This window comes from Chrysemys picta, chromosome 13 (genome assembly GCF_011386835.1).
Source record: "Chrysemys picta bellii isolate R12L10 chromosome 13, ASM1138683v2, whole genome shotgun sequence".
Classification (NCBI taxonomy): Eukaryota; Metazoa; Chordata; order Testudines; family Emydidae; genus Chrysemys; species Chrysemys picta.
Genome location: NC_088803.1, coordinates 49,776,638 through 49,804,418, shown reverse-complemented (window position 1 = coordinate 49,804,418; position 27,781 = coordinate 49,776,638). Strand labels below are relative to the sequence as shown.

At 45.3% G+C, this 27,781-nt stretch overlaps 1 protein-coding gene across 13 annotated transcripts in view; it reads left to right on the top strand.

The window, feature by feature from the left end:
- The window catches only part of KCNQ2 (potassium voltage-gated channel subfamily Q member 2), a 125,409-nt gene that overhangs the window by 67,035 nt on the left and 30,593 nt on the right, over positions 1–27,781 (top strand). For 3 of the 13 annotated variants that reach the window (XM_065566178.1, XM_005309573.5, XM_005309568.5), the window contains exons 8-10: positions 969–1,063; positions 12,560–12,628; positions 15,480–15,509. In XM_065566178.1, coding sequence (XP_065422250.1) covers positions 969–1,063; positions 12,560–12,628; positions 15,480–15,509 — 194 coding nt within the window. The other 10 variants (XM_008178609.4, XM_005309569.5, XM_005309571.5 and 7 more) reach the window with 8 other exon arrangements.

Here is a 27,781-nt window from a genome sequence, read left to right as displayed (position 1 = left end):
AGACAAAATTCAAGCTGATTTAGTTACTACACGATGCAGACAATTCATTAATTCAGCCTGTTTTCCCCAAATGGGTTTTATGCAAAGAGAATGTGATGCTGCAGTTGGAAGCATTTTTTGATGGAAACAGATGTCTGTGCATAAGGCACTATTGTAATCTAAGTAATAGTCTGCTATTGCAGCAGTAAAGCCATGGACTGGCAGGTCTTCCAGGCTACAGAGACCCTGTTCTTTATAAATAAAACCCAGCAGAGCAGGAACCGATTGAGAGCTGCTGATTCAAGGCAGAGGGTCTGATTCAGATCTCAGTCAGACTCTCATAAATCAGGCGTAGCAGCACTGTTGGAGTCGATGGAGATGCACCAATTTAAGATCAGAATCAGACTCAAAGAGTGGATCTGTGACAGACTGACTCGGTGGGTTTAGGAAGGAGAAAGGCTCTTCAGCTACTAGACTGAGCTACTTGTGAGCCATATAATCCTTTGACTTGAAAACTGATGTGTGTCCCAGCTGAATGGATATTGACTATCAGGATGGTGTTCTCTGAGAGTCTGGAAGGGGCAGATTTCCAGAGATGCTCCCCTTGACTCAGAACCGGTGCTTACAACCCCAGCGAAGACTTGTTGGTTTGTTTTATTTTGTTTTTAACGCAACCAGCCACAAAGCGAGGGCAGCATTTTCAGAGGCGGGTGCCATGAGCCAGGGATACATCTACAATTTTAAACTGTTTACTGAGCAGCAGTACTAATCATTACTGTATATTTTCATAGGCTCATTGTCTGGTCATGTCTTTTAAAAATACTGGTCTGAATCAACAGAAGAACCCTTCCATTAGCAGCTGGTTAGCACTCTGGTCCTCTGATGAATCTGCTGATCATATTTCTCTTGCTGTGGATTGGAGGGTTGGGGTGGGAAGGACAGTTACAGCTGTTTTTCACTCACATGTACATCTCCCTTCTCCTCCACAGGCTGCTTGGAGGTTCTATGCCACCAACCTCTCTCGAACGGACCTGCACTCTACCTGGCAGTACTATGAACGGACAGTCACCGTTCCCATGTACAGGTACCTGCTTTAAACCCCTTCTTACAGGTTCCTGTTTCATGATGCCAATGACTCCATCCAGCCCATTCGTTTTTTATATTAATTAAATACATTTTTTAAATTTGATTTGAAAAGCTTGCAAGAGCTGGTGTAATTTTAAGTTTCTTTTTGGCTTTTTTTTTTGGTATTTATTTTTTGCTTTATTTTAATGTCCATGATATTAATTTTCTTTTTTGTGTGTGCTGTTGTTTTCACCTTTATTTTTCTGTATCCATTGGTAGTTGCATTGTGTTGTGACAGTTGCTACGGCAGTGTGAAGACTTCCTCCAGAGCAGCCTTGGAAAGTAGGTAAATGGGTCCTTTGCCTTGCCATGCAGATCTTAGTTCTGAGTTGCGTTGTCATGTCGTTGTAACCGGATTCTGATGGTTCTTCTGCCTTTCAGCAAACTTCTGCTCCCATCCCTTGCCTGGTCCTGACATTCTGCCCCAGGGCAGCACTTTGTTTACTGCTTCCTTGAGTCGTGATTGGCATTCACAGGATCTGGCACCCTCCTCTGATTCCACCTAGGCTGGTGGGGTAAAGAGAGGACGTTGATTTTTATTGTAATGGTTCTCAGTCAGAAATTAAAGAGAGCACACGTCTCTCTCCGGGGGGGTTGAATGAGGCAAAGCCTCCCCTTCTGTGTCTCTTCAAATATTGAGACCAGGTAATTGCTTGCAACAAGAGGGAAATCCTAAATGGCCCAAGGTAGATGTTGATGAAAAGAATAGTCACTGTAGCCTTCCCTGCAAGTGGACACGTTCTGACAGTCATGGCATCAGGGACACACGGCTCCCAGCCTGAAATCCAGGCTTGCCTTTGTGACATCGGATAACAGCGTCTCTCAGACGGATCAGTAGGCAGGACTGCCCCAGCCCCAGTGAGTTCTCCTGCATCTTCAAGAGGAGAGCAGCAGAAAAGTTTGTTTCCAGACAACTGGTTTGGATGCCCAGGCATCTTCCATAGCTTTTACGCCAGGGGGGATACAGCTTATTTAAGACCTGAGGCTTGACCCATCCTATCAGAGGCCTGCGGATAAGTTTGACCTCCCAGCTTTGCCGGTATCAGACCTATAGGAGAAACTGCTTGTGTATGTCACAGCTCTGCCTGCAGCCTGAACTGCCCCTGGGGAGGGGGGCAATCTAGGGCTGCCAAGAGCCCAGCATCTTGTGTGACTCACACATACACCTGGCAGTGCCATTGTGCTGTCACACAGCCCATCTGGGTCCCCATACACATCAGGCAGGGCTGCAGATGCTTCTCCTGGCAGTTGGGAGGGGCTGTGGTGCCTGATATCCAGGCAGCCTCTCTGCTGCCCCTGCTGAATCCAGGAGGAGGAGGTGGCAATCGGCAGGGACTGAAGGGGAGGGGCTCAAGGAGGGTCACCATGCTCTCCCAGCCAGCCCCCACCTACCGCCCTCACTCTCCAGGCAACTCCCAGCCTCCATCTGTCCCAGTCAGCCCCCCAGCTGCTTCCCATACAGCTCTCAGCCCTCACCTCTAATCCAGGCCCGAACCCCACACAACGCCCAGCCCACTTCACCCACCAGCCAGTCCCCACACAGCCCTCTCCCCTACCCTCCCACTCGCCCTCCAAACAGCCTCCATCCTTCTCCTCACAATCCCCAGACGCTGTCACTTCCCATACAGCTCTCAGCACCTACCCACCAGCCATCCTCTATGCAGCCCCCGGCTGATACACTGATCCTCAATCCCCAGAAAGCCAGCAGCACCCCCGCCCCACGGCCAGGGAGCACATGGGCCAGATCCCTCTCCCCGCAACTCATATCCCAGAGGGGGAAAATTCAGATTTCCAGGTGCACTGCCCCTCCCTCCCACCACGAGCAGCTCCACACAACTGGGAAAGACTGAAGAGCTGCAAGAAATAAATCTGATTTGCTTGGCTACAGGGCAGCCACCACATTTGAACGGCATCCGTGTCGGTTTGGCATGACCTCTTGCTAATACTAAGGCAGCACTTGAAGCTTAAATGACCCCAGTTAGCGTGGGGATAGCTGGAGAGTGGCATTCCCTTCAGGGTGGGACTTGCAGATGCACTGAAATTCCCTAGGAAAATCCTAGGAAATCCCCAGGATGAGGCATGATGCCCTGAAGAGAAGCTCACAAAAATAAGAATCCTTTTCAGCAGTCCCTCTCTGTCCTCTGCATGTGGCGAAACAGACTGTGCTCCCCTTCCCCCACAGGCAGGCTCCACAATATGGCAATGCCAAGATGTGGGGGCGGTTACGGATTTCCCTTGATGCCAAAAATAGAAATGAGTGTCATTTTACACATCCAAGGCTTAACGTGCAGTGCATCGCCAGGCAGCATTGTGCAGCCCTGTCATTTTCATGTGCTTACCTGGAGCTACACAGGACGCTCTGTGATTCTGAATGAATCAACCGGGTTAGTTCCACAGTAGGAATTGATTGATGGTGCCAGCCGTTGTCTTGTCATTCTCATTGTCGGGCATTGAGACAGCCCACGGATTTCTTATTTACCCCACTAGAGAATAGCATGGTACAGTATTGGAACGGTAGGTCTGTTACCCCGGGAGGAACTGTCAGACAGTAGAACTGCCTATTAGAATCATATAATGGAATCATAGAATATCAGGGTTGGAAGGGACCTCAGGAGGTCATCTAGTCCAACCCCCTGCTCAAAGCAGGACCAACCCCAACTAAATCATCCCAGCCAGGTCTTTGTCAAGCCTGACCTTAAAAACCTCTAAAGAAGGAGATTCCACCACCTCCCTAGGTAACCCATTCCAGTGCTTCACCACCCTCCTAGTGAAAAAGTTTTTCCTAATATCCAACCTAAACCTCCCCCTCTGCAACTTGAGACCATTACTCCTTGTTCTGTCATCTGGTACCACTGAGAACAGTCTAGATCCATTCTCTTTGGAACCCTCTTTCAGGTAGTTGAAAGCAGCTATCAAATCCCCCCTCATTCTTCTCTTCTGCAGACTAAACAATCCCAGTTCCCTCAGCCTCTCCTCATAACTCATGTGCTCCAGCCCCCTAATCATTTTTGTTGCCCTCCGCTGGACTCTTTCCAATTTTTCCACATCCTTCTTGTAGTGTGGGGCCCAAAACTGGACACAGTACTCCAGATGAGGCCTCACCAATGTCAAATAGAGGGGAATGATCATGTCCCTCGATCTGCTGGCAATGCCCCTACATATACAGCCCAAAATGCCGTTAGCCTTCTTGGCAACAAGGGCACACTGTTGACTAATATCCAACTTCTCGTCTAGGTCCTTTTCTTCAGAAAAATCTGTTTCTGTTCTGTTTCTGTTCTCCCTGATTATTGGTACGTTTTGGAATCCTAGCAGCCAATCCGAATACGTTTCCTAGGGTGGGTGGGCCTATCAGAAACCCTGCAGCCAGTCTGTTAATACATTTTCAAACTCCACTGGAACTCACATTACTATTATGGTCAGCAAGTTTTGAACCGGATTCATTCCCTATGTTTATTTCTTTCAGCTGAAGACATTTATGAACCACCTTCAGTGTTTTATTTAAAAAACCTGTTTCCCAATAGCATTGCACTCATTCATTGAGTCCCCATCCCTTCTCCTTGCCTTTAATTGAGGTTAAATAATTCCTACCGAAGTCAGCTCTCAGCGAGGGTGAGAGCATTGGATCTGATCCAAGGTCCATTGTGGTCCGTGGCAGCACGGCCATTGATTTCGGTGGGCTGTGGTGGATCAGGCCTGGAGGCTGTTTGAAAGAATAAGCCTATGGACAGAGCCGGACATACAGTGAAACCCTTTTCAGTGACTATTTGCTGAAGCAATTAACCTGTTAAAATCGTTGCATCACATGGACCAAAAGCTGAAATCCAGGTGGAACACTAATCTGGTCAGTTAAATGAAGACCTTTTGGATGCATGGAATTGAAATTTAGCCTATGAAAGAGTAGAGCCATCTTAAATAAAACCCCCTCAAGGATGAGAGTTACTCATGGCGGGTGGGGGTGGGGAGTTGATGCAAGTCAATTAAGCACCATTTGAGGGACAACTGCATGAGCTGTGGTCCCTGGAGGAGGTGTCACCACTAGTCCTGCACAGGCTGGCCCATAGGGTGGAGCTGGAGGTGACTAAGGGTTGGGGACATTTGAATACGTGGGTTCACTGGCCATCACACCCCTCACAAAGGACGGCCATTATTGTATCCCTAGGGCTGAAGTCCAATGCATTTTCCATGGGTTGGGGAGGGTAGATTTTGTCTCCAATTCACTTTCCTTTCCCACCGAATTTCACCTGCATAAACCCTGATTATTGTGCTATGTGCAGGTACAGTGAATGTCACCCAAATGGTCAAAAGAAAACCATGTCCCACCAATATGTTACATATGGCCTAAGCCACATAGTTTGGAGCCAGATCTGAATGTGGAACAAGATCTGATGAACTTCCCCAAATGGCAGGTTTGCATGTCTAGGGATTTGGTTTGCACCTTGTTAATGCTTAACAGGTTTCTATTGTACTACAGTTTCTAAACGTAGCAATACTATCGTTACTATGAAGTCTCATATAACACCATATCCAGGGAGTATGTATGATCGGGAGGTTATAGATATGGAACTGGGAGCCAGGACAGCAGAGTTCTGTTCTCAGCGCTATCACTGGCTTGTGGTATGATCTTGGAAAAGTCACTTACTGTAACCTCTTCATAACAAAATCTCCCTGACTGTAAATGGGGATAATAAACCTGGCCTCAGATGGGTGTCAGCAGTATTAATAAACGTTTGTAAACCATTGAAGATCCTCTTATTACAGTGACTAAATTGACACAGGCAAAGGTGTGCCATTTAACCAGAATTACCATGATATAAATGAACCAGCGAAGTGCTGCTGCATAATGTGCCCGACACGCTGGAGGAAACACAGTGCCAGCAATGCTTCATTTGTGCCAGGGTTGAGCCCCAGCATCTCTAGGCTGGGCAGTTCATAGCCGCCCGGCACCTCTGGGCTGGGCAGTTCAGAGCCCCGGCACCTCTGGGCTGGGCAGTTCAGAGCCCCGGCACCTCGTTCATTACCAATTGAGCACTGAGTGCCGGTGTCACTCATCCGATGTGGTACATCCTCCTGGCTGCCTCACAGAAACATCAGTAGCCTTCCACAGGGAATGATTTAAGGGATGGGGTTCGCTCTGTAATGTATCACCTCCCATGTCAATATCCCTTGGAATCCATCAGGCTAAGCTCAATACAGATCGTTCCCCCCCCCGCCTTAAAAAAAGGGGAGGGTTAACTTTATATTCTGGCTGTAGCTTTCATCACACACAGAGGCACAGTGTCCATTCTGCCCTCTTCTACCCACTTCCCTAAGGAATTCATATGATGTTTCAAACTGGAGAATGAAATAAGCAATATAAGTCACCGATGGCATGTCCCATGGCCTGAAATGACACAGGATAGCCCTGCCGTGGGTTACCTCTGCTGTAATCTAGCAGATGAATAAGTCTGTTTTGAAAGTGGTTATGGGGAAGTGGGTATTTCCTTCACGTGATAAATAAGTTGTGGTGACTGGTACCTTGGCACAAAGCAGGTAGGTTGGCATTGACTCATCTTTTGCTCACATTGTATTGCTTATTCCTCATGAAGTAGCTGTCAGCAGGATCCCTGTGACACGGGCTTACATGTCTTCTCGATGTTGCTCCCACAAAGAATGGATTGTTTCATACTGGAAAATTATTACGTACACCTTGGGGGAACATCAGATTTCTCCGGAACCTCATTGCATTGACCTACTGCAGTAGAGTTAGGCCCACTTCTTTTGGGAGGATATTTTACTCTTAGAAAATCTAAAATTGAACCCTTACACTCAAAGTATGTCAGTACCAAAGTTCAAGTAAATAAAATGTGTGAAACATATGGATACATGCCGATATTGAATCTGCAGCGAAAAGCACATTGTAATGGGCATTTATGCATGTACATACTTATACACCCAGACGTCAGAAACTTTTGGGTAAATTTGTAACCAGATTTGTTTAAAAGGACTGTGTCCATCACCACCAGTTATAACGATACCCAGCTCTCGACTACGTTATTATTCCTGATGGGAATGCTCTCCCTGTGTATAAATCAATGGCCGCTAGAGATATGCTTATGGTATGGAATTAGTGTAGGTCCTCTGAACCTCATTCTTGGACACATTGAACCCAGGAGCTATGCTTCTGGAGAGGTCCCTCGTTAGTCAGCATTTTAGAGTGAGGAGATCTTGTGATTCCAGGAAGAGGCCCCAGCTTTTTGCTGACAGAACCTCCGAGTGTAACGATTCCCCCAGGGTATGTCTGCAAAAGGTTGGAGGTTTCTACATTTTTACCTCAATCTCTTTTGCCCACCTTTGCTTTCTGAGCAAACCCTAGACTAGCCGTTTTTGAAGGCGATGCAGATATGCAGCAATTTGTAGTCCTACTGAGGTTGGGAATGCTGGAGCCAATTCAGGTTTGCCAGCCACTTGTAAGCCTGGTTCACAGTACACCTGCTCATTGAAATACCGGTAGCTCACATGCTAATTTTCTTTCTTCTGTTTCTTTTCTCCCTCCCTCCCCCCCTTTTGCTGTTTTTCTTTCTCTGACCCCTTTTGTTTTCTTTGGTGAAAACACATGAAAAGCTCGCAAACGCAAACGTATGGTGCCTCCAGGTATGACGCGCATGTGAATCTGAAACCGTGTGTTATGTCACTCCTTCCTCGTCTGGGACCATAACATGCTAAGCCTGTAATACAACCAAAACCCCGTGTTGTTGTTTTTTTTAAAAAAAGCTCCAAAATCAACCTCCCCACTCAATTCCATGCATCTTCATCTACAGTCTAGCTGGTGGTTTGCACAAGCGTTGGGGAACTGTACATCTAAGTGGCAATGTCAGGAAGGAGAACAGGGGGTTTCTCAATGAGCTTGGTTTTCTTAGCTCAAGTTATGAGCATCTTCAGATTCATAGGACAGTTAACAAGAAAACTCCCTGTTCTTTTCTGCCCTTTTCCCATCCTTTTTTTCTTACGTCCATCTCTCAACTTTTCCTCTCCTTCACCCCTTTTTTCTCCTCTCCAACCCTCTCTTATCCCAATCCACTCTTTGTTGTAGCAGCTGTGGCCACTAGCTACCAATGAAGATATGTTAAATCGAAATGACCGTTTTTACCTCACCTGACAGCCCATGCTGGCTTTTGAAGAGGCAGTTTAACCTCATCAAGGTTTATGAGTGTTGTTAGCAATTCAGTAGGTGGCGCTTTTCCCTCTGAGTCAGAGCTAGAGCTGAGCGAACTGTTTGCAATAAATAATTCATTCAGTGAGTCTAACCTTTTGGGGTCGTTCAGGTTGAAAGGATCTATATATGATACAGGTAAAAGATTTATTATGAATAGATATTTTCTCAGTGGCTAGTAAAAGTGGATTTTCAAATCACAGGGATATGTTATACATGAAGGAAATCCCGAAGGAAAGTAAATATTTATTTTAAGAAGGAGAACAGTGATCACGTATTTGCTGCTTTGCATTTCAAAATTGCAGGCCTGATTCTGTTCTCTGTTACGACAGTGTAAATCCACATCAACTCCATTGATGTCAATCTGATTGAAGGCCTGTTTTTCCAAACCCAGCCTCAGTTTTTGCAGTTGCACGTTTTACAGCCACAGTGAACTGCATTGTCCCTGCAGTGAATTTACAGGAAAAAAGCAACAATGAACTGCAGGTACAGAGTTGTGGATATACTTCACTGCGGCAAAGAATGGAAGCTCGGTTTGAAAATCAGGCCTTTACGCTGGTATAATGGAGATAAAAAACTGGCCTCTTGTTTGCCGTCCATAAAATAAAGATATTTACAAACTTCCCGAAGTTGGAAAATGTATGAAGAGTTGTTCAGGTCAGAGCCACACAGTCATACTTCAGAAAATAGTTTATTTTACAGGACACATACTTCACCTCAATTTTTATATTTTAGCCATTTGTGTACAGACTTACTACTCTACAATTACAAAGCAACTGCATGGTTAGTTCTGGCCTGAATGCCACCTAGGCTATTGACTTCATTGGAATAAGGATCAGGCCCCAATAGCTACAGTACATAACAATTTTGCAGAGAGTAAGTGGAATTTAGCTAAGAAAACCCTATGCAAGTTAGTGGGCCCAAACTTCCGCCAGCCTCAAATTGGCCCAGTTCTGCAAGCCTTACTAACAAGAGTAATTCCAGTGAAGTCAATGGGACTGCTTGTGTGAGTAAAAGCTATAAGACGGGGTTCCTTATTATCAATTTTGTGTATATCATTCTCTGTCCCATAAAGACAAAACTACAATGCAAAGGAGGGTTCATTGTAAGTGTGGTTCCTCTCAGAGACAGGACTTGCAGCATCTTGGGCCTCTCAGAGTACCATGCTGTCCACCCAGCTCTGACATCCACATCTTCTCATTGCTCTGTTGCTCAGTCTTTTTCACTCCCTGGGGCTGCATTATGAAATAATGACTATCGGTTCTGTGTGTGTGTGTGTGCGCGCACACTCCCTTGTCCAGCTGTTTTCCCCGTGTTGTGTTTTGCGATGGTATTGTATTTTTTTTGTGGAGGGCTTTGAGGCATGAGAACCCTACGGCCCTGGCTCTGTTATGCTTGAATATTTGTGCTCCCAGCAACAGTAATTTTGTGCTCCTTTTGCTGTGGCAGGGAATGCCGGATGCTAGTGTTGTGTTTCTTGTGATGTATCAAAAGAGCAGGGTGGTCAATTTACTGAGAGAGATGAGACGATTCACTCTGGAGCCACAAGTACAAACCAATAGAGCCTGTGCAGGAAGCAGGAATTCTAACCATTGCTGTGTCGGGTAGCATGAGCTATGTGTAGTACTGTACCTTGGTGTGTGCATCCTCTTGCCTTGCTGGTCTTTAAACATGCACCCTTCAAGCAAGTGAAGCGAATGTTGGGACGAGAGAGAGAAAATGTCAGACACCACAATCTCAGGTTCTTTTCCACGGCCTAGCACAAAACACAACCACACCCTACTTCACACACAATTCTCTTCCACCTGAGCACATTCAGGGGACTGCAATACTGCCGCTGGGAGCGTGCCTCCCAACCTGGGTGGACAGACCCCACCCTAGCTCAGTTTGAGCTGTGCACTAAAAATAGACTTTGCAGCTCTGGCAGTAGCATGGCCTACCAGCCCGAGTACAAGCCCGCCTGACCCTCTGGGTCCATACTTGGGTGGCTAGCCTGGATAGATCATTGTGCTTTTAAATGTGAGTTTTGTACATGCGGCACACATGCTCTTGTAATCATTTGTGTTCAGTCAAGCAAGACCACTGAAAATGTTGCCCTTTTGATTTAAACCTGCTGAAGAACACTGTCCATAATTATGCCCTGCTTTGTTCCAAGATTGACTGAGTAGGTGCATAAGAAACGTACCCCCTGATACTTATGACCAGTGTGATAGCTCATCTGGGAAGGACAGGTGCATCCAAGCCATGTGGAACATCTAAATGCTGTAATGCTTCTTGCCCTGTAATGACTAGATATCAGTCCTGCGACTGCTGACAGCTAATGCAGAATCTCCTTTACTTGAAGTGTAGAGCCCAGTTTTAGATCTGAACTGCTGGGTCATATATCAGCAAAGAGATCCTGCCCATGCAGGAGACACCTTCTTGCTTTTTTCGCCAGGAGTCTGGATGTGTCACAGAAGTGGTCACCTGAGAGTAGATGGTGGGGGAAGGTGCAGCTTGTTTTGATGCTCTGTCCTCCTTAGTTGCTAACTGTGCACTGATATTCCGATGTTAGGAACTGCCCTCCCCTACATGCTGTGAGTGGCACATTTGTAAGGAACCCAGACAGCTGCCATGTAGGAGGTGCTGTATATTTTGAGGAAGAGGCAGCAGTCCAGAGTGGGTGACTCTTCTTTGAATGAGCATAAATTCCTTGATGTGCTGCCTTAGGATGCCAAGAGCTGCATAAGGGTCTGGCTAGCTAGGGCTTGTCTACACTACCATCTAAGCCAAGGTAACTTACGTCGTTCAGGGTGTGACGCTCTCCTGCCAACATAGCTTCCGCCTCTTGTTGAGGTGCAGTAATTCTGTCGACAGGAGAGCGCTCACCCAGCGACATAGGGCGTCTTCACCAGACGCGCTTTGTCAGCGCAGCTGCACCATTATAGAGTGATAGTGAAGACAAGCTCTTACACCCATTCCAGGCTTGGCTAGCTAGTATCTGGGCCCATTTATTTCAGGCAAGAGTATAAATATTTTGAGACTTGTCACAGGCAGGACGGAGGGTTATCTGTGCTGATTTCATGCCCTCCGGGAAGACATGCTGGAAGGAGCAGTTTCAGATATTGACAAGGACACATCAGGGCTGTGCAAAGAAAGTCTCAACAAGCATCTGGACCTGAGCAATGAGTCCCTGAGCAGACACTTGAGTGGAGGCTGCTCTTTCCAGCCAAGTATGGCTTTCACGGAGACGAATCCCATCTCCCGACATTTCCAGTCTGCTTCTCTCGCAGTTGAGAACTCGACTGTGAATATCAATGTAAAATATTTATAGAGCCATCCGCAGATCCCCAAAGGTTTCATGAACTCACAGTAGCACTCTTTCTGCCCTTTACATAAACGTCTCTCCTACGCTTCTGCCAGCTGACATAAAGGTGGGCAGCACAGTGAATACCTGCCGTGCCATTGCAACTCAGTAGGTTTGATGTTATTAGAAAGATAAAGCCAGAGAGGCAGAATTTTTCATGAACCAATGGATGATCAGGGTGGTAGGGTCAGTCTCTTTTTCTGTAAGTTTCAGATCACAGATGAGGAGGAAACCTCAGTTCTACCCTAAAATACAAGGTGTGTCATACATTTAGTTTGTCTTCACCAGGACTGGACATATGAAGTATGAATCAAACATTCAACCAAATTCAAAGCTGGACCGAGCATTTGTTTAAAGTTTTCAAAACTGCTGCCAGTTTCCTTGGATACTCGCAGCCTCTGGAAGTCTGTCTCCCCTCACACTGGAAGGTTCTGCCTCTTCCTCCAGGATACCCCCAATTTCTGGAGTTCTGCCCCCTGGCAACAGGAACATACTACAGTGTACTTTGAGTTCTGCCAGTCCATGTCTCTGGGGCCTGCACGGCACCTCTAACAAAGTAGGACCAACTGCTAAACAACATGCTGTAAACACCTGCCTTGCCAAGCGCAACAGTACTGTATAGGAACACTGGCCACTGCTCAACTTCGGAGAGTTTAGAGATACAAGAACGCAGACGAAATTTCTCTCTCTCTCTCTCTCACTGTCTTGCTATCTCTCTCTCCTGCACCTACCTTTGGGCACTTTGAAAAGTGGCCTTAGAGGTCCAATCCCTGTTCATTCTCCCCAAGCCGCCCAGTGTTTGCAAACCCCGACACGAAGCTCAGGTTGGTTGACAGTAGGTGGGTGGGGAAGTTCCCGCCACAGGAAGTTGTGATGTTGTCTCTGCCTGAATGTCATTGTCTCTCATTTTCTCACTTTAGACTCATTCCGCCTCTGAACCAGCTGGAACTCCTCAGGAACCTGAAGAGCAAATCGGGACTGACTTTCAGGTTAGCAACAGAGCTGGGAGAGCTCAGAAAACACCCAGCTGGCAAACCAATTTCCTTCCTTCCTTCCCTCCTTCCTTCCTTCCTTCCATGGTATGTGCACAGCCCTGGAGAATTCTGTGTACCTGGATGCTGCCATATCATGGGTTATGTGGTGCCTTGGCTCCCATCCCTCTCCCCAGGTGATGCTCATAAATTCCTTTCCTAGATCCTTTCCTACATCATCTTCTATTAAACATTCTCTGGGTGTGCAGCTGACAACAGAAAGGAATATGTCATGAGGTAAAGCCTGGAGTTGATTCCTGGAGTTGATGTAGATAAGAGATACAGGGCCTGATTCTCCTCTCACATACACCAGGATAACCCCATGACTTGGGGGTCGTTACACCCGATTTTCACTGGTGTGAGAAGAGTGTCAAGCCCAGCCTGGGGTCAGTCCTTACTTAGCATGCTGCTCTTTCTGCAGCCCACTAAATCCCCCACCTCCGCTGCTCCCCCAGAATCGATAAGGTTGAATTAGTAATCCAGAAATGGAAGGGACGTTCACTGGGGTCTGTCTTCCCCCAGCCACAAAGCTTGGACGCTATTTGCAGATTTCTTTTTCTTTCCTTAACTAGCCAGGTGAAAAACACTGGCCAATGGATATTAATCAATGTAAATCAGAAGCATCCAACTCATTTTTGATAGGCCCTCTATGATAAATTAGAAATGACCACACCTGGAAGGACTGTCCCGCTGCAATTTATATCTTCAGAGTGAGTTTGGGGGGGGTCCCCTTGTCATTCTTTTTTTAAACTAACAAGGCTCCCTACCCCAGTGGACTGTGAACCCCTACGGAGGAGTCGTCCCTGGAAGGTGCAGTACTGCACTTAATAATAGTGGTTCCCGCTTTGGCTACCTGGCCAGACTGAGCAAAGTGCTGAAGGGGGTTGGGGCTTTTCAAGACCTCTGGAGTTATCTCATGTTTCAGAAAATTTGCTAAAGCCTCAGGAGTTTAACATGCCTGACTAAAGGTCTTTACAATTTGTATATTTAATCCCAGGATTGGGCCTGGCTCCTGGCTTGTTTGTAAATGGCATCTGTGTTATGTTCCCCCAGGCCGTGTATCATGGCTGCTCTCCTTCTGCTCAGGGGAATTTAGATGGGACTCTCTTCAGAGCTCATCAAGACCACTTTTTAACTACCTAAAATGGTCACTGCTGAGTAGAGCCAGGCCCAGGAGATCTGCATTTGTATTTCCACTAGAGTTTTAGGAAATCTGTCCCTGGATTTGCCTCTGAACTTCCTCAGAGAAATCTAGTGTTCTGGCTCAGGCAAATCCCTACTCACTGGGGGATGTCGTGTCGCTCCCTCTCTCCCAAGGACTAAGTGAACTGCCTTTGCAGGATTCTCAATCCCTGCCAGCATGGAGAATGGGAGATGGGGACCCAGAAATCAAATGAAGCTCTCCTGGGTGGAAATGCAAAGAACAGCCACTAGGCCGCCAGGCCATTTTTTGTTATTTTTTTGTTGGGAGAGAGAAATTCCTGAATCGCATATGAACCCTGGGTGAGTTTTTCAGACTGGCCTTAACTTGGCCTCTGGTTTTGTGCCTGAAACTGCAGAGATGCCATTTAGTTCAATTTATCCTCTATGCCCTTGATTTACTGGGGCAATCGGGTATTTAGACATCTCAATGACATGCAGCAACTGCATCCCCATTTTGCCAGAGTTTGAAAACATGGCTCCTCTCTCTCTCTCTCTCTCTCAAGAGCAGTTGCCAAAGATAATTTTTCATGTGGAGCCTTTAGCCACAGCTGAGGCTCCTGCAGGAGCTGGAAAAAGAGTGATGTGCACCTTCCAGCCAACCTCGCCCCCCAAACTTCTGCACTACTCACCCACTGCATGGGGCAGATGCATCGATGAAACAACATCTCCTAGAGTTAGTGTAACAGGCCCGCATGAGCCAGGGTGTCCTGCAGAACAGACTTGCCTTAATTTTACAGAAAAATAAATTAACACAACTCAAAATGGCCACCTGGACATTAAAGATCATGACATAAAAAAAACCATCCCTTTGCTGAGCCAGGCAAAATGGTGTGAGAGCGAGGTCCCTGATAGGCCAGGTTTCTTAAGTTTAAGAGAGGGAGAGCCTGCCTTCCCTGTCACAGCTTCATCCAGCACTGGTCCTTGAAAGAAGCAGCCAATTCTTTTTATCTTTCTTGCTGAGCCCTGATTGGCTTCTGCCTGCTCCCAGCCCTTCTAGTTGCAGGAAGACCAAGTCTCATTGGTTCCACCGTCAGCTGATCCTGGGAGATCTCTGTAGATAATTCCTGGAGGTCCAAACTCAGTTTTTGTCATTTCCAAAAGGACCACTTCGAAGAGAGGGGTGTGCAAAGGTTGGGCGGGGCCTCAGGTAGGGGCAGCAAATGCCGGCTACACCCCATCACAGTCAGTTCTATGCCTAAGAGCTGAAAGGAAAGTTTATGAAAGGTCTGTGAAAGTCCTGGGGAGTTGTTCAGAAACAAACTCAGGGGGCCAAATTTTCAAAGGAGCATGACCATTCACTGTCCCGCATTTGCTCATGCGCGTGGTGTAACCGCGGGGCTCCATAGTGAACTCTGTGCACAAAGAGGTGGGCTTTGCGACTTTTCGACCCTGTACGTCTCGTGTCTCCTCCCAAGGTGGTGTGAGTCGGCGGCTATCTTCTCTCCAGTCCGGAAGCCCCAGGAGTAAGTGCTCCATGCCCTCCCTTCTATCCACCTCACTTAGTTGTACTGTTTGGTACTGTTCTTTCGTTATGTTTTAACAGTGAATGCAGCAGCTTCCTTCCCACCTGACACCACTGATAATGTACTATTGCTTCTGTTTAAAGGAAAGAGCAGCAGCCTGAGCCATCACCCAGGTCTGTATCACTGCCCACATGCCATTTCCATGCTTTCCATGTCCGTGAGAGTGCGCGCACTATGTATGCCTGTACCAACAAGGAGCTGAGCGCCATTAAAACCAGCCTAGCGGGTTGTACGTGCTTGTTCTGTGCTGTGGGACATGTCTCTGTGTGTCATACATATATGTAATGCTGGGTCTTCAATCAGATTTTCCTTCTTCGCAGTATACCTTGACTGTATTTTGTAGCTATATGGATAGTGTTTATGGGGGTTGTGCTGGCAGCAGATGAAGTTTGAGGTGTGTCAAATTTGCCCTCAGAAATGTATTGTCACAGGCTGATGTCTTCTGAGTTTTTGGCAAATGAGTGTCCAGGATACATGGGAAAAGGGGACTGTTTTATGCCTCTCTTTCCTCCGCCTGTTTCCAGAATCCGGGAGCTGAAATAACAACGCAGACCCAATTTTAACACTTCATGTTCTGTTCCCCTGCCACCGCATGTCCCATGACTGAACCTAACCCTGGCTTCTTTCAGTCCCTGTACCAAAAAACCAAAGCACGTTCAGCCAGACACCCTCAGAACTCTCCCAGGCCATGGAGTTAGGAGAAAAGTAGCATTGCCTACGTCCACTGGCCCTCCATGCCGTGCAATCGCTTTGTACATCAACAGCTCCAAATACCTCCCAGCACTCCCCTGGCTACCCCTTCTTGCCAGAACCCATTGTGCAATAACTGATTATATTCTATGGACTCAATCCCATAGTCTTTACTCATTGACTTCAGGTGGAGTTTTGCATGAATAAGGAAAGCTTCGAGATTTGGCCCAATATAATTAAAGAGCACGGGCATAATATTTTATACCTGTTTCAAACCATCACTGCAAGATACAGAGGATGTCATTAGCATGATTGGCAGCAGGTAGTGGAACTGAGGAATCACCTAAAGTAAGGTACGCCTCATTGGATCACAGATCTCTCTGCCTTAGAGCTCACTGAATAATGTATGCGACCGATGTTTTTGCATGCTAGCGGTCAACTAGAGCTGCTGGAAAGTTTTAGCTTAAACAGATTTTCCAGTGAAAAACGGGCGAGAGGGAAATGCTGATGACAATTTTGGAGACAAATGTTCCTCATTTTCCATCCAGCTCAGCCTAGTTAATTGCATTTCCGTATCCTACCAGTTCTACTTGGAAGTCATTTCAGGTTGAATTTCAAACTGAATGTTTTTAACCCTCCACTCCACCCAACTTAGTTGGTGACCTAAATATGTTAAGAAGGAAATACTGTTGGATCTAAACACTTCTTGCAGTTCACGAACATTATAATTATAGCAAGACAGTTGTTAGACACCCAGAACTGTCTAAGGATGGTGTTCCTGTATTGCCTGTAAAGGTCTGCTGCACCTTTCAATCTAAGGGGCTAGAAACAAGTTAACTTTTCCCTGGCACAAAATCCAGTAAAGGATATTTAAGTAGATAAGGTGCCAACTAAGAGGATTAAGTGCCCAGCTTTACTATTATTTCCACTTTATCTCCTTCCTGTCACTCATCTGAGCTTTTCTGTGCATGTAGGATCTCCAAAGTGCTCCATCCACAAGCTGCCAAATAAATCTAATCACCAACATCACGTTTTCACAGTTCAGACCTTATTTCCTCCTGCTTTGAGGCCTAACCTTGTGCAGTGAGAAGGAATGTAACCTCCCGTCCTCCAGTCCACTTCAAATATCATCAGCAGCGGCGGCTCCAGGCACCAGTGCTCCAAGTGCGTGCCTGGGGCGGCAAGCCGCGGGGGGCGCCCTGCCGGTCCCTGCGAGGGCGGCAGTCAGGCAGCCTTCAGCAGCATGCCTGCGGGAGGTCCGCCGGTCCCGCGGATTTGGTGGCAGGTACACCGAATCCACGGGACCAGGGACCTCCCGCAGGCAAGCCGCCGAACGCTGCCTGACTGCCGTGCTTAGGGCGGCAAAAAAGCTAGAGCCGCCCCTGATCATCAGCAAGGAAAACAACACAGGAGTGTTTTCCTGGAAGAGACCAAGCATGAAATCTTGGCCCCAGTGCCAGTGAGTCCAGCGGAGCCAGGATGTCAGCCCAAGAATCTGGCTAATCTGGTATCCTGTCTCTGCCAGTGGCATGTGCTGTATGCTTCAGAGGAAAAATTAAAATCCCCAGACTGCACCTAATTGGGCCATGTGGAAGAATCTCTACTTGGTCGCAGCCAAGGTTCCGTTCAGACCCTGAAGTCTGAGGATTGATAGCCCTTTGTGATTTTATATTAGCCTGTGTAACTAACTGCAGATGCTATCCTCAATCAGAGAAGCATTTTTCTTTTAATCTCACTAACATCCTGCAGCAGTAAGCTCCACAGGTTAATACACGTGTTAAAATAATATTTTTTAGTGGTTTTAATTTTTTCCCTTTTAATTGTATCCAGCATCCTTTTATGCTTATGTTAGGGGAGAGGGTAAATCGGAGTGGCATGACTGGCCTTTCCTATTCATTATTCTCGATAACTTCCTCACCTGTCTCCTTTCCAAACTAAGTTTTCTTAGTCCTTATAATATTCCCCTCATGCTTCTAATCACTTTTGTTGCTCTTCCAGGACAGTGGCTACAGGATGTGCTGTTGACTTTTATAATAGCATTAAAATATTTTTCATATCGTTCTCAACAGCCTCCTTAGCGCAGCCAAACCTTTCCCCCAATATTTTGGTGGAGCAATAATCCTCCCTTCCACCCCATTACTCTGACACTGCTGCAGAACTGATGAAGGCACTTGACAAAGATCAGCACATCTTCCCGTGTGAGGGCTGAAATTGCCAGCCTTCTCAGTGCCCATAAAGAAACTTGTTCCACTCAGGTAGACGTCCGGACCCTTTCAGAACAGACCCCAATACCCTGACATTGAGTAGCACCGGAAGGTCTAATAGAAGCCAGTATATACTCTGCAGGACCACATCCCTAATTTCGTATGCAGTGCCCTGAAGCCCACAGGGGTTCAATTATTAATTTATTATTTGTATTATGGTACAAGGGCTCCAATCATGCATCAAAGCCCCAATATGCTAGGGGCTGTACAGAACTGACAGTCAAGGCCCCTTTACACATAATGCAGTTACGCTATTTGGGGTTATCCTATTACTGTGTAGCATTCTAGTATCTTTTTTTTAATTACCAAGGGAGGTAGTTTATTTTGCCTTGGATTTGAATTAGGCCTCGCAGCTTGGAGATGGGTTTTGTCTTTGCCATTTCTCTGTTTTGTTTTACTCTCAAACTCGTCTGCATTCATCCCGTGACCAAGCTCTGTGAAGTTGTTTGCTGATCAGCTATTAAGAAACATAAGCTCATTTCTCTGTGACCTGCAGTGCAGGTTGTGATGGACACAAACCATGTTGGTATTTGGCTACATTTTTTTTTTAAACTCCTCATAAAGTCTGCTCTGTTGCAAAGTGCTTTGGGTGCTGTCTGTCCATCTGCATCGCAATTGGCTTATGACAGGGGTGGGGAAGCAGCGCTGTGCATGTCCTGATGGCTGACCTATACAGGGTAGCTACCTATGATCACTTCCTCTAAAAAGGAGGAGATGAAAGTATGGCTGGCCGGCCGGCTGCCCTGTCTGATAGCCTCAGGGGAAGCAGAAGGGCGTGGTGTGACTTTTCTCACTACTCCTACTAAGCAAGGCTTACCATTCAGATAGGGTAATGGGATGTGATTATTCACGTACTAATCCGGCTGAAAATTCAGTGTGGCAAGTTGTCTCTGCTTATTTTGTCTTCTGACCAAAGTATTAAGGGGCACATGTATGGCTTAGCTAGGGCTGTGGAGATTTCTATGTGAAATATATGTCAGATGTTCTTTAAAAATGGTTTGTTGAACATCTCTAGGCATCTGTGATGAGATTTATGCCCTTCCTTTTGTATTTTTCAGGACAGGATCAGGCAAACTGAAAAAAAAAAATCAGAGTGCAAAGAAACAGGAGAATTCTAGGGAACTGTAGAGTTAGAAGAAGCAGATTACATGCTCCAGCATGAGTTAGGGTCACCTGAGATTGTGTAAATAACCCTAGCAACCAGTTTAAAAGGTCATCTTCAAGCTGTAGATTGTGGTTCCCCATCTCACTTCCATTGAAATCAGAGGGATTTTTACCATGAACTTGAATGGGTGCAGGATTGGGTCCCTCTGCAATATATTTATTTTAAAAAATATGTGTGTGTGTATATATCTATCTATAATATTAGACTGATATTGTTATTAAAACTGGTGTCAGATATTCATGCTGTGACTGTGTGTAATCTGGGAATAATCAGTTGCCATAATGGGGACTGATTATTTGAAAATAAGGGACTGCTACTTTCTTTAGAGACTGAAAAGGAGATTAAGAAACCAAGTAACCAGTGTGTCTCTCCAAATCTGTGCATGCTGAATATTCTCTGTCTATGATGTTATCTACAGAGCCCAGTGGAATGGCTATCCAGGCAGCTAACCTGTCACTTGGACTCTATGTGGGTGCAGGGTCTGTCTGCACTGAACGTGTTGCAGAGGCCTTCGGAGTCCTAAAGAAAGAGAGGGTGGATTCCATTTGAACTTGCCCTGGCTGCTACAGAGCAGAAAGAATTTTGCAAATTCCTTCTGTTACTAAACACGAGCTCCTCAGGCTGCCAAGTTCAAATTTAAGAAAACGGGGGGAATGCCAAATAGGGTTCCCCCTCTTCTGAAATTTAAATATATTTGCAAAGTCGTCTAGTAATACTTGAGCACAGCTGTCTGAAGCATATTCAGGTTATGTCAGTGGGCTACCCCGTAACCTTTTTGCAAAGAGAAGACAGCTCCGTATCAGGGGAACCCTATCTTGGTGAATGGCAAACAGTATGCGAGTCCCTGAGCACAGAAAAGAGGGTGATTCGGGTCAGATTCATGGGAACTTTATTGATTCATTAACAAGCCCATAACTGCCTCCCCCCCCCACACACGCTTTTTTTGGTCCTGATTTGCAAGTGACATGAAAAATGGATTTTGTGAATTTTGAAATTCCAATTCCTTAGCGTGGGGGGATTTGCCACATTCCACTGGTGTGGGTTTTTAACACCTAATTTCACATAGCACTGTGGCAAGCAGAGAAGGCGCAAATCATTAATAACTAAATACTTGGAAAAAGAGAAATAAACCCTTTGAATGGCTTTGGAGGAAACAGTTTTTATCCTAGGACATTAACGTGGACTCCACATGCTCGGGGAACTGAAAAATCAGCGATTAAATTTATTTACAAGAAATTAAGGAGGGGCTACTTTTTTTCCAAGCAGGTGGTAGGATCTACCTGCCGGACTCATTTTTTTTTAGTAAAGTCAACAGTTGGTGAAGTAATGCAACCAACTGAGTGCAGAAGGGGTCATTCCTAATAGCGGGTCATTCCTAATTTACTACAGAGCAATTCCTTTCATGAATCTCACTGCAACAAATAAACCCCCTTTTTTTATTAAATGGTCAGATATTAATATCCCATCACAAACGCAGCCATCAAAACAGCCTGTCTTTTAAACCTAGAAACGATAATCAAAGTTTCCTGTTTGGCATTTGCTTCCGGGTCTAATCTTTACTCTCCCCTCATTTCCAGTAAAAGCAAACCATGCAGAGAGTCACTATGTGGATGCTGCTCAGGAAACTCTAGGTACCACGGGAAATGCGTCGCACGGAACTAATCTAAAGCTGCACGGCTCATTCTCTCTCTACCCTGCTACCACCCGTTCTGATCACTTCCCTGCTTAATAGAGGTACTAGATGAGTAAAACAAATTGAAGAGCCTCCCCCATGTCCTTCTCCGAAATCAGAGGCTTTCTTGTTTTCCAATAATGCGGCGCACAAGAATCAACAGAAGCTGGGGAAATGTGTAATGCTGACACTGGATATGGACTAGCAAGCCAGAGACTGGTAGCAATGAAGGAGGCCAAGAACTGAGCTTAAAACAATGATGGAAAATAGAACATTAAAAAAAAACGTTCATCATCTCTCTACCCCACCCTAAGCTACAGGGAACCCTTGCACAGTTAATTGTATATTATAAAACAATACAAATTTAGTAACAGAAAAATCACCTGCTCTCCACCTCCACTAAACATTGTTCCTTTGGCTCTTTGAATCCCTATGAATGGGCCTTTCCCAATCTTGTGGCATTTGGAAGCATGGCTTGCCTATCTAGCACCTCTACTACGCAGCTAGAGAAGGACTAATCTTCAACCTATTGTAATCGACATAGGGGATATATTATCTCTCCTATTGTGGGCATATCTCCTATTTGCATTAAAAGTGATCCTGCATAAAGGTCGAGTGGGGAATAAATAGATAGACTTTAGAGTCTGATACACGCAGTTGACATCTTGACTGCAAACCATCTTCAAAGACTTCTCCCAAACTTGTGTTCCTTGACACACTTGTCTGAGGATCATAAGGAATTTCCAGTGTCCTTTTTCTTTTCTTGACATATAAATATGTCCATTATTCTCCTGCTCACATTAGATTCAACTGCCCCCCTCCCCAACACTGAATTTATAGGCAGCCAACAAGCGCCTTGCGGTTGAACAACTAATCCCCAGCATTTGCATGCTTTGAATAGTGACCGTGAATTCCCATTTATTTCTTGCAATGAGTGCAGGATCACCGGCACAGGGGCAGCAGGGAGCTGAGTGATGCAGCATGATTGTGACATGGGATTTATGCATGCTCTTTTTGGAATCCATTTTAATCCTCAAAATCACGAGTCCTTGTCTCTTTGTTAGAAAGCAGCTGAAGTAGAGTTTTAAAGAAATCTCTCTGGTTTTCTCAATGAATTATTCCGCCCTGTATATTTTTTTCCCTTTATTGCTATTGTTTTTTTATATATATAAATCTATATACCTGCCATGAATGGATAGCTTCTAGTTTATCTGGGAATATTTTTATATACCAAAAGTTCAGAATCAGAGGTAAATCCGATGTCTGAATGGGTGACAAAGGGGAAGGTTCACAGAAACCAATTCTCCATAGTGAGATACTTCTGTAGCTAAACGAATAGCCAGAATCTTCATATGGTCTCCCGCTGTATGTTCTGGCCATGCTATGGCCCCCCTGGAGTTTATATTAGGAATGTCTGACTTAAATATCATTGGCGCATGGTGAGTTACGTAGAGATGACTTAAATAGCTCACAGAAAGTCTGCTTCAAATTAGAGATATTATTAATATATTTCTTCATTCAGAACATTTAAATTTTATCTTATCTTCAATGTTCCCATCTACCAGTGCAGACTTTGCTATCCTTGGAGGTGTATGCTTCTAGCTGGTGAAAGCGCCTCCTTCCTGCGCATTGATGGTGTCAGCTGTTTAATTTTAGGGCTCTTTTTGGCACATATTAATAATATTAATAACAACTTCTTTCTCGCCTGTCATTACACAATACCACCTCCTGGAAAACTGGAAACTCTGATCTTCACTTGTTTGTCTTCTGACATTGGTGTCAGTGGCCAAGTGAATTTGGATGACTTCCTAGCAATGGATACTTTCTTATATGCAAAGGCAGTATAAATCACTGTTCACCCTTGCTTTCTTTAGAAGAAATCTAACTCCTTCCTTCCCACTCGGCTTTTTCTTTTATTTCCCCCTTCTTGACTTCTGCTGGAGGAGGAAAGGAACCAATTCATTAACTGAGGATCCTTCCAAATCTATACAAGATCTCAAGAGGGAGTCTCCAAGAATGGGGGACTTAGAGCCATAAAGGAATCTTGGTCTTTGGTATAGCTAGATCTTTTTTTATTATTTGCATCAATCATTGATGCCATATTTTGTTTTGTAGAAGGGGAAGACGTATTTGGAGTCTACCCTGACAGAGTGGAGCAAGAAAGATGTTCTTACCAATCATAGGAGGAAATGATGTGTGGACTGATAATGGACAAGGGGTGTTTGCAGAACAATGGGGTAGCATGGGGGGATGCCTGAAATGGAATGTAGGATTTTTCTATACAGTAGTTTAGGTGATTCTGGTTGAATAAAGAATAGGTGAGATTTGCTGATGTGCTCTGAAGGCTTAGCACTGTTCCAGCAATGCAAAACAGGCACAAACCTGGCTTAACTGGCGAAGAGCAGATGGTGTCAGGACTTTCTAGAAGATTCTCAGTCATGCAATAGTGCATTCTAGAATGTTCTCCCCAATACTAGTTCTAGCTGCCAAAAAAAACACAAGGGACAAAAGCTGTGTGCTAGAAACCGCCGAGGTGGAGAACAGCGGAAAAAGTCAGCAGTATTTTAAAAATACCTAACCACAGGGTTAAATAGGTTTCCTGATTCACTACAAGAGCCAGATGCATTTCTAGAGTGTTTCTTCTCTGGCTTCCCTGCTCTGTCTGGTCTCCAGGGCGTAGGTAGCATTGTAGTGACTCTCAGTGGGATTTTAGCTCTTAAGTGCCTAAATCCCTTTTGAAAATGAGATCTAGGCTCCTAAATCAGTGAGGCCTTCTGGCACTGAGCGCAGCAATGCCTAAATACCTTCAAATATTTGGGCCTCAGGCACCATTGCAGCTCGAGCATTTTCAGTTATTTCAAACTCAGCGCTGTAGGTATGAAGATAGTCACCCCAGTATGAGCACTGCCGCCCGCTCAGATTATAGCAGGGGAAAGGGTGATTTCCTACCACATTCTACTTGGAATTTTTACTCCGTGAGCCCTGCTTCTCCTCTGTTCCCTGGGCTATATTCACCCCTGCTCTAACTCTGTGGAAGCCAGTGGAGATACTCCAGGCATGAATTTTTGTCCTCTTTTGAATTCTAAGCCAGCCAGGGCAAGCGTTGTGTACCCACATCTTCTTTCTTTGATCTTTTCAGCAGTTGGCTTCTACCCGTTAGTCACACCAGAAACCTGATGGTCAACAATGGCTATTATTTTCAATCTCAGCAGTTCTGCCTACTTTTAACAAACTGGTCTGACAGGCCGTGAACTCGGCCCAAACTGTGGATTAAACAACCGCCCATTTCCAGCAGGACAATCTTCCTTGCTCTCTCTCTCCCTCCCTCTCCTGGATATACTGTTCAGTAGAACAAATATTATTGCCAGCTGAGTTCGTATATAAATGACTATTTAGTCCAGGATGGTATTGGAGAGGCAAGGCGGGTGAGCTTTCTTTTATTGGACCAACTTCTTGTTTCTCTAACCAACCAGAAGTTGGTCCAATAAAAGATATCACCTCACCCATCTTGTCTCTCTAATATCCTGGGACCAACATGGCTCCAACAACACTGCATACTGGATGGTATTGATCAGTTTTGCTATATGCAGGCAAAAGGAGAAAATGAAGCAATTTCAAATACTTGACAAAAACCAGTAGGTAGTCATTTTTATTGATCCAAAATTACTGTGAATCAGGAATGAGTAAGGGAATGCAACAACAGAACATCAGGAGATTGCTAAGGCTATGAAATGAACCCACAAAACCCAGGAGATTTCCAACAAGAACGTAAACCATCAATATCCATAAACACATTGTGTGTCAACCAACTGTTCTGTGTTGTGTATGTACACAGAGGGTTAGTTCTTAACCACTTTTCTGGTGAATGTTGTAACCATCACATGCCAGACGGTCCCAATCCAAAGCCTGCTGAAGTCAGTGGGAGTCTTTCCATTAACTTCACTGGAATTTGGATTGGGCTCCTAAGTGCGCTAGTGAGGTATGAACTTTCATTTATTGGAGTAGATGTTTGCTAGGAACCTGCCTTAGAAAGTAAAAGCACATTTCAGTAGCAGAGAAAAGGTAAATTATACATTTCCACCCTTCACTGGATTCAGGTTAAACGCTGAGCAAATTCTCATTTAAGTCCGTGCAGTAATGCTGTAGGGTTCTTTTTTTAATAATAAAAAAAATGGGTTTTAAACAAATATTAACCAAGAGTAGCTACCTCATTTTGATACAGGAACCAACCAGACCATCTGATTCTATTATTATTTCCCATAGATTTTGGTACAGGTTACAAAACCTTGTGATTCGCTTTATCCTCCCTTCCCCTTAGAACAGGCAGAACGAATGTCCCATTCTCCCTCAGTTCATGCGAGTGTCACAGTTACAAGCCTCCTTTCTTGCAGTTGTGTGTGTTGGGATAACCATTCCTTCCCCCTTCCACTCAACGCACATACTGTACTACCAAATAATGTCCATCTACCATCTGCGTGGTTGGCATCTAAGTATCACTTCTCTGACACACTGCACCTCACCTTGCATGACGTTCTGCTTGGATGAGGACATGATCTTAGATTAGCTGAAAGCATTTGCTTTTCTTTTGCATTCTTCCCTCCCCTGCTCCGGCCGCCTCTCAACTGCATTTTCCACTGCAGGGCCTGTGTCTGCATGCAGATTCTAGTCAGCTTTTACATTGAAAAAATTGCATGGCAGAAGGAAAACCGTAATGGATTACCAATGTTGTCTTTATTGTTAATGTTTGTTTGTTTGTTTAATACAAAGGAATGTTGGAGGCATTCCAAATGTCGAGAGTTTGAGTACTCAGGGATCAGACCTGAATGGATTTAAATGTTCCTCAGATTCATAAGTGATATTTTTAATGAGTAAAATATTGCACCTTGTGATGTCTTAATATGAAATTCCTCTCTCTCATGTTCTGTAGGAAATTCAGTACTTTCTGATTTGCCATCCTTAGTTCATGGAATCTTTTGCAACACATTTACTTGGGAAATGGGATTGGGGCAACCAGAATAAGGGCCCAGTTTTATTCAGTGATGGATAATTAAATCCCAGGCAGACTGCAAAGAGCTATAAAAGGATCTCACAAAACAGGGTGACTGGGCAACAAAATGGCAGATAAAATTAAATGCAAAGTAATCCTCATTGGAAAACATAATCCCAACTATACATATAAAATGATGGGGTCTAAATTAACTGTTACCACACAAGAAAGAGATCTTGGAGTCATTGTGGATAGTTCTCTGAAAACATCCACTCAATGTGCAGCGGCAGTCAAAAATGCGAACAGAATGTTGGGCATCATTAAGAAAAGGATAGAAATAAGACAGAAAATATCATATTGCCTCTATATAAATCCATGATACGCCCACATCTTGAATACTGCATGCAGATGTGGTTGCCCCATCTCAAAAAAGATATATTGGAATTGGATAAGGTTCAGAAAAGGGCAACAAAAATGATTAGGGGTATGGAACAGCTTCCCTCTGAGGAGAGATTAATAAGACTGGGAATTTTCAGCTTGGAAAAGAGACGACTAAGGGGGAACATGATAGAGGTCTATAAAATCATGCCTGGTGTGGAGAAAGTAAATAAGGAAATGTTATTTACTCCTTCTCATAACACAAGAACTAGGGGTCACCAAAAGAAATTATTAGGCAGCAGGTTTAAAACAAACAAAGGAAAGTATTTTTTCACACAGCACACAATCAACCTGTGGAACTCCTTGCCAGAGGATGTTGTGAAGGCTAAGGCTATAACAGGGTTCAAAAAAGAACTGGATAAGTTCATGGAGGATAGGTCCATCAATGGCTATTAACCAGCATGGGCAGGGATGGTTTCCCTAGCTTCTGTTTGCCAGAAGCTGGGAATGGGCGACAGGGGATGGATCACTTGATGATTACCTGTTCTGTTCATTCCCTCTGAGGCACCTGGCATTGGCCACTGTCGGAAGACAGGATATTGGGCTAGATCAGGGGTCGGCAACGTTCGGCACGTGGCTCGCCAAGGTAAGCACCCTAGCGGGCCGGGCCAGTTTATTTACCTGCTGACGCGGCAGGTTCGGCCGATCGCGGCCCCCACTGGCCGCGGTTCACTGTCCAGGGCCAATGGGGGCAGCGGGAAGCCGCGGCCAGCACATCCCTCACCCGCGCTGCTTCCTGCCACCCCCATTGGCCCGGGACGGCGAACCGTGGCGAGTCGGGGCCGCGATCGGCCGAACCTGCCGCGTCAGCAGGTAAATAAACTGGCCCGGCCCACTAGGGTGCTTACCCTGGCGAGCCGCGTGCCGAACGTTGCCGACCCCTGGGCTAGATGGACCTTTGATCTGACCCAGTATGGCCGTTCTTAGGGATAAACAATCTTTACATGCTGAGCATGCACAGTTCTCAAGAAAACCAATTCAGGTATGCAGCACCTCTCAGGATGAAGCGCTAAGAGATAGGATTGAATTCTGGATTTTAGCTTTTGGCAGACTTTGTCAGATAAAATATTTAAACAGACCTTGTAGAATAAAGAAATTCGAACTGTACATATAACACAAATGAGCCTTGCAAATGAATAGGCTACAAGAACACCCTTCATTTAGGATCA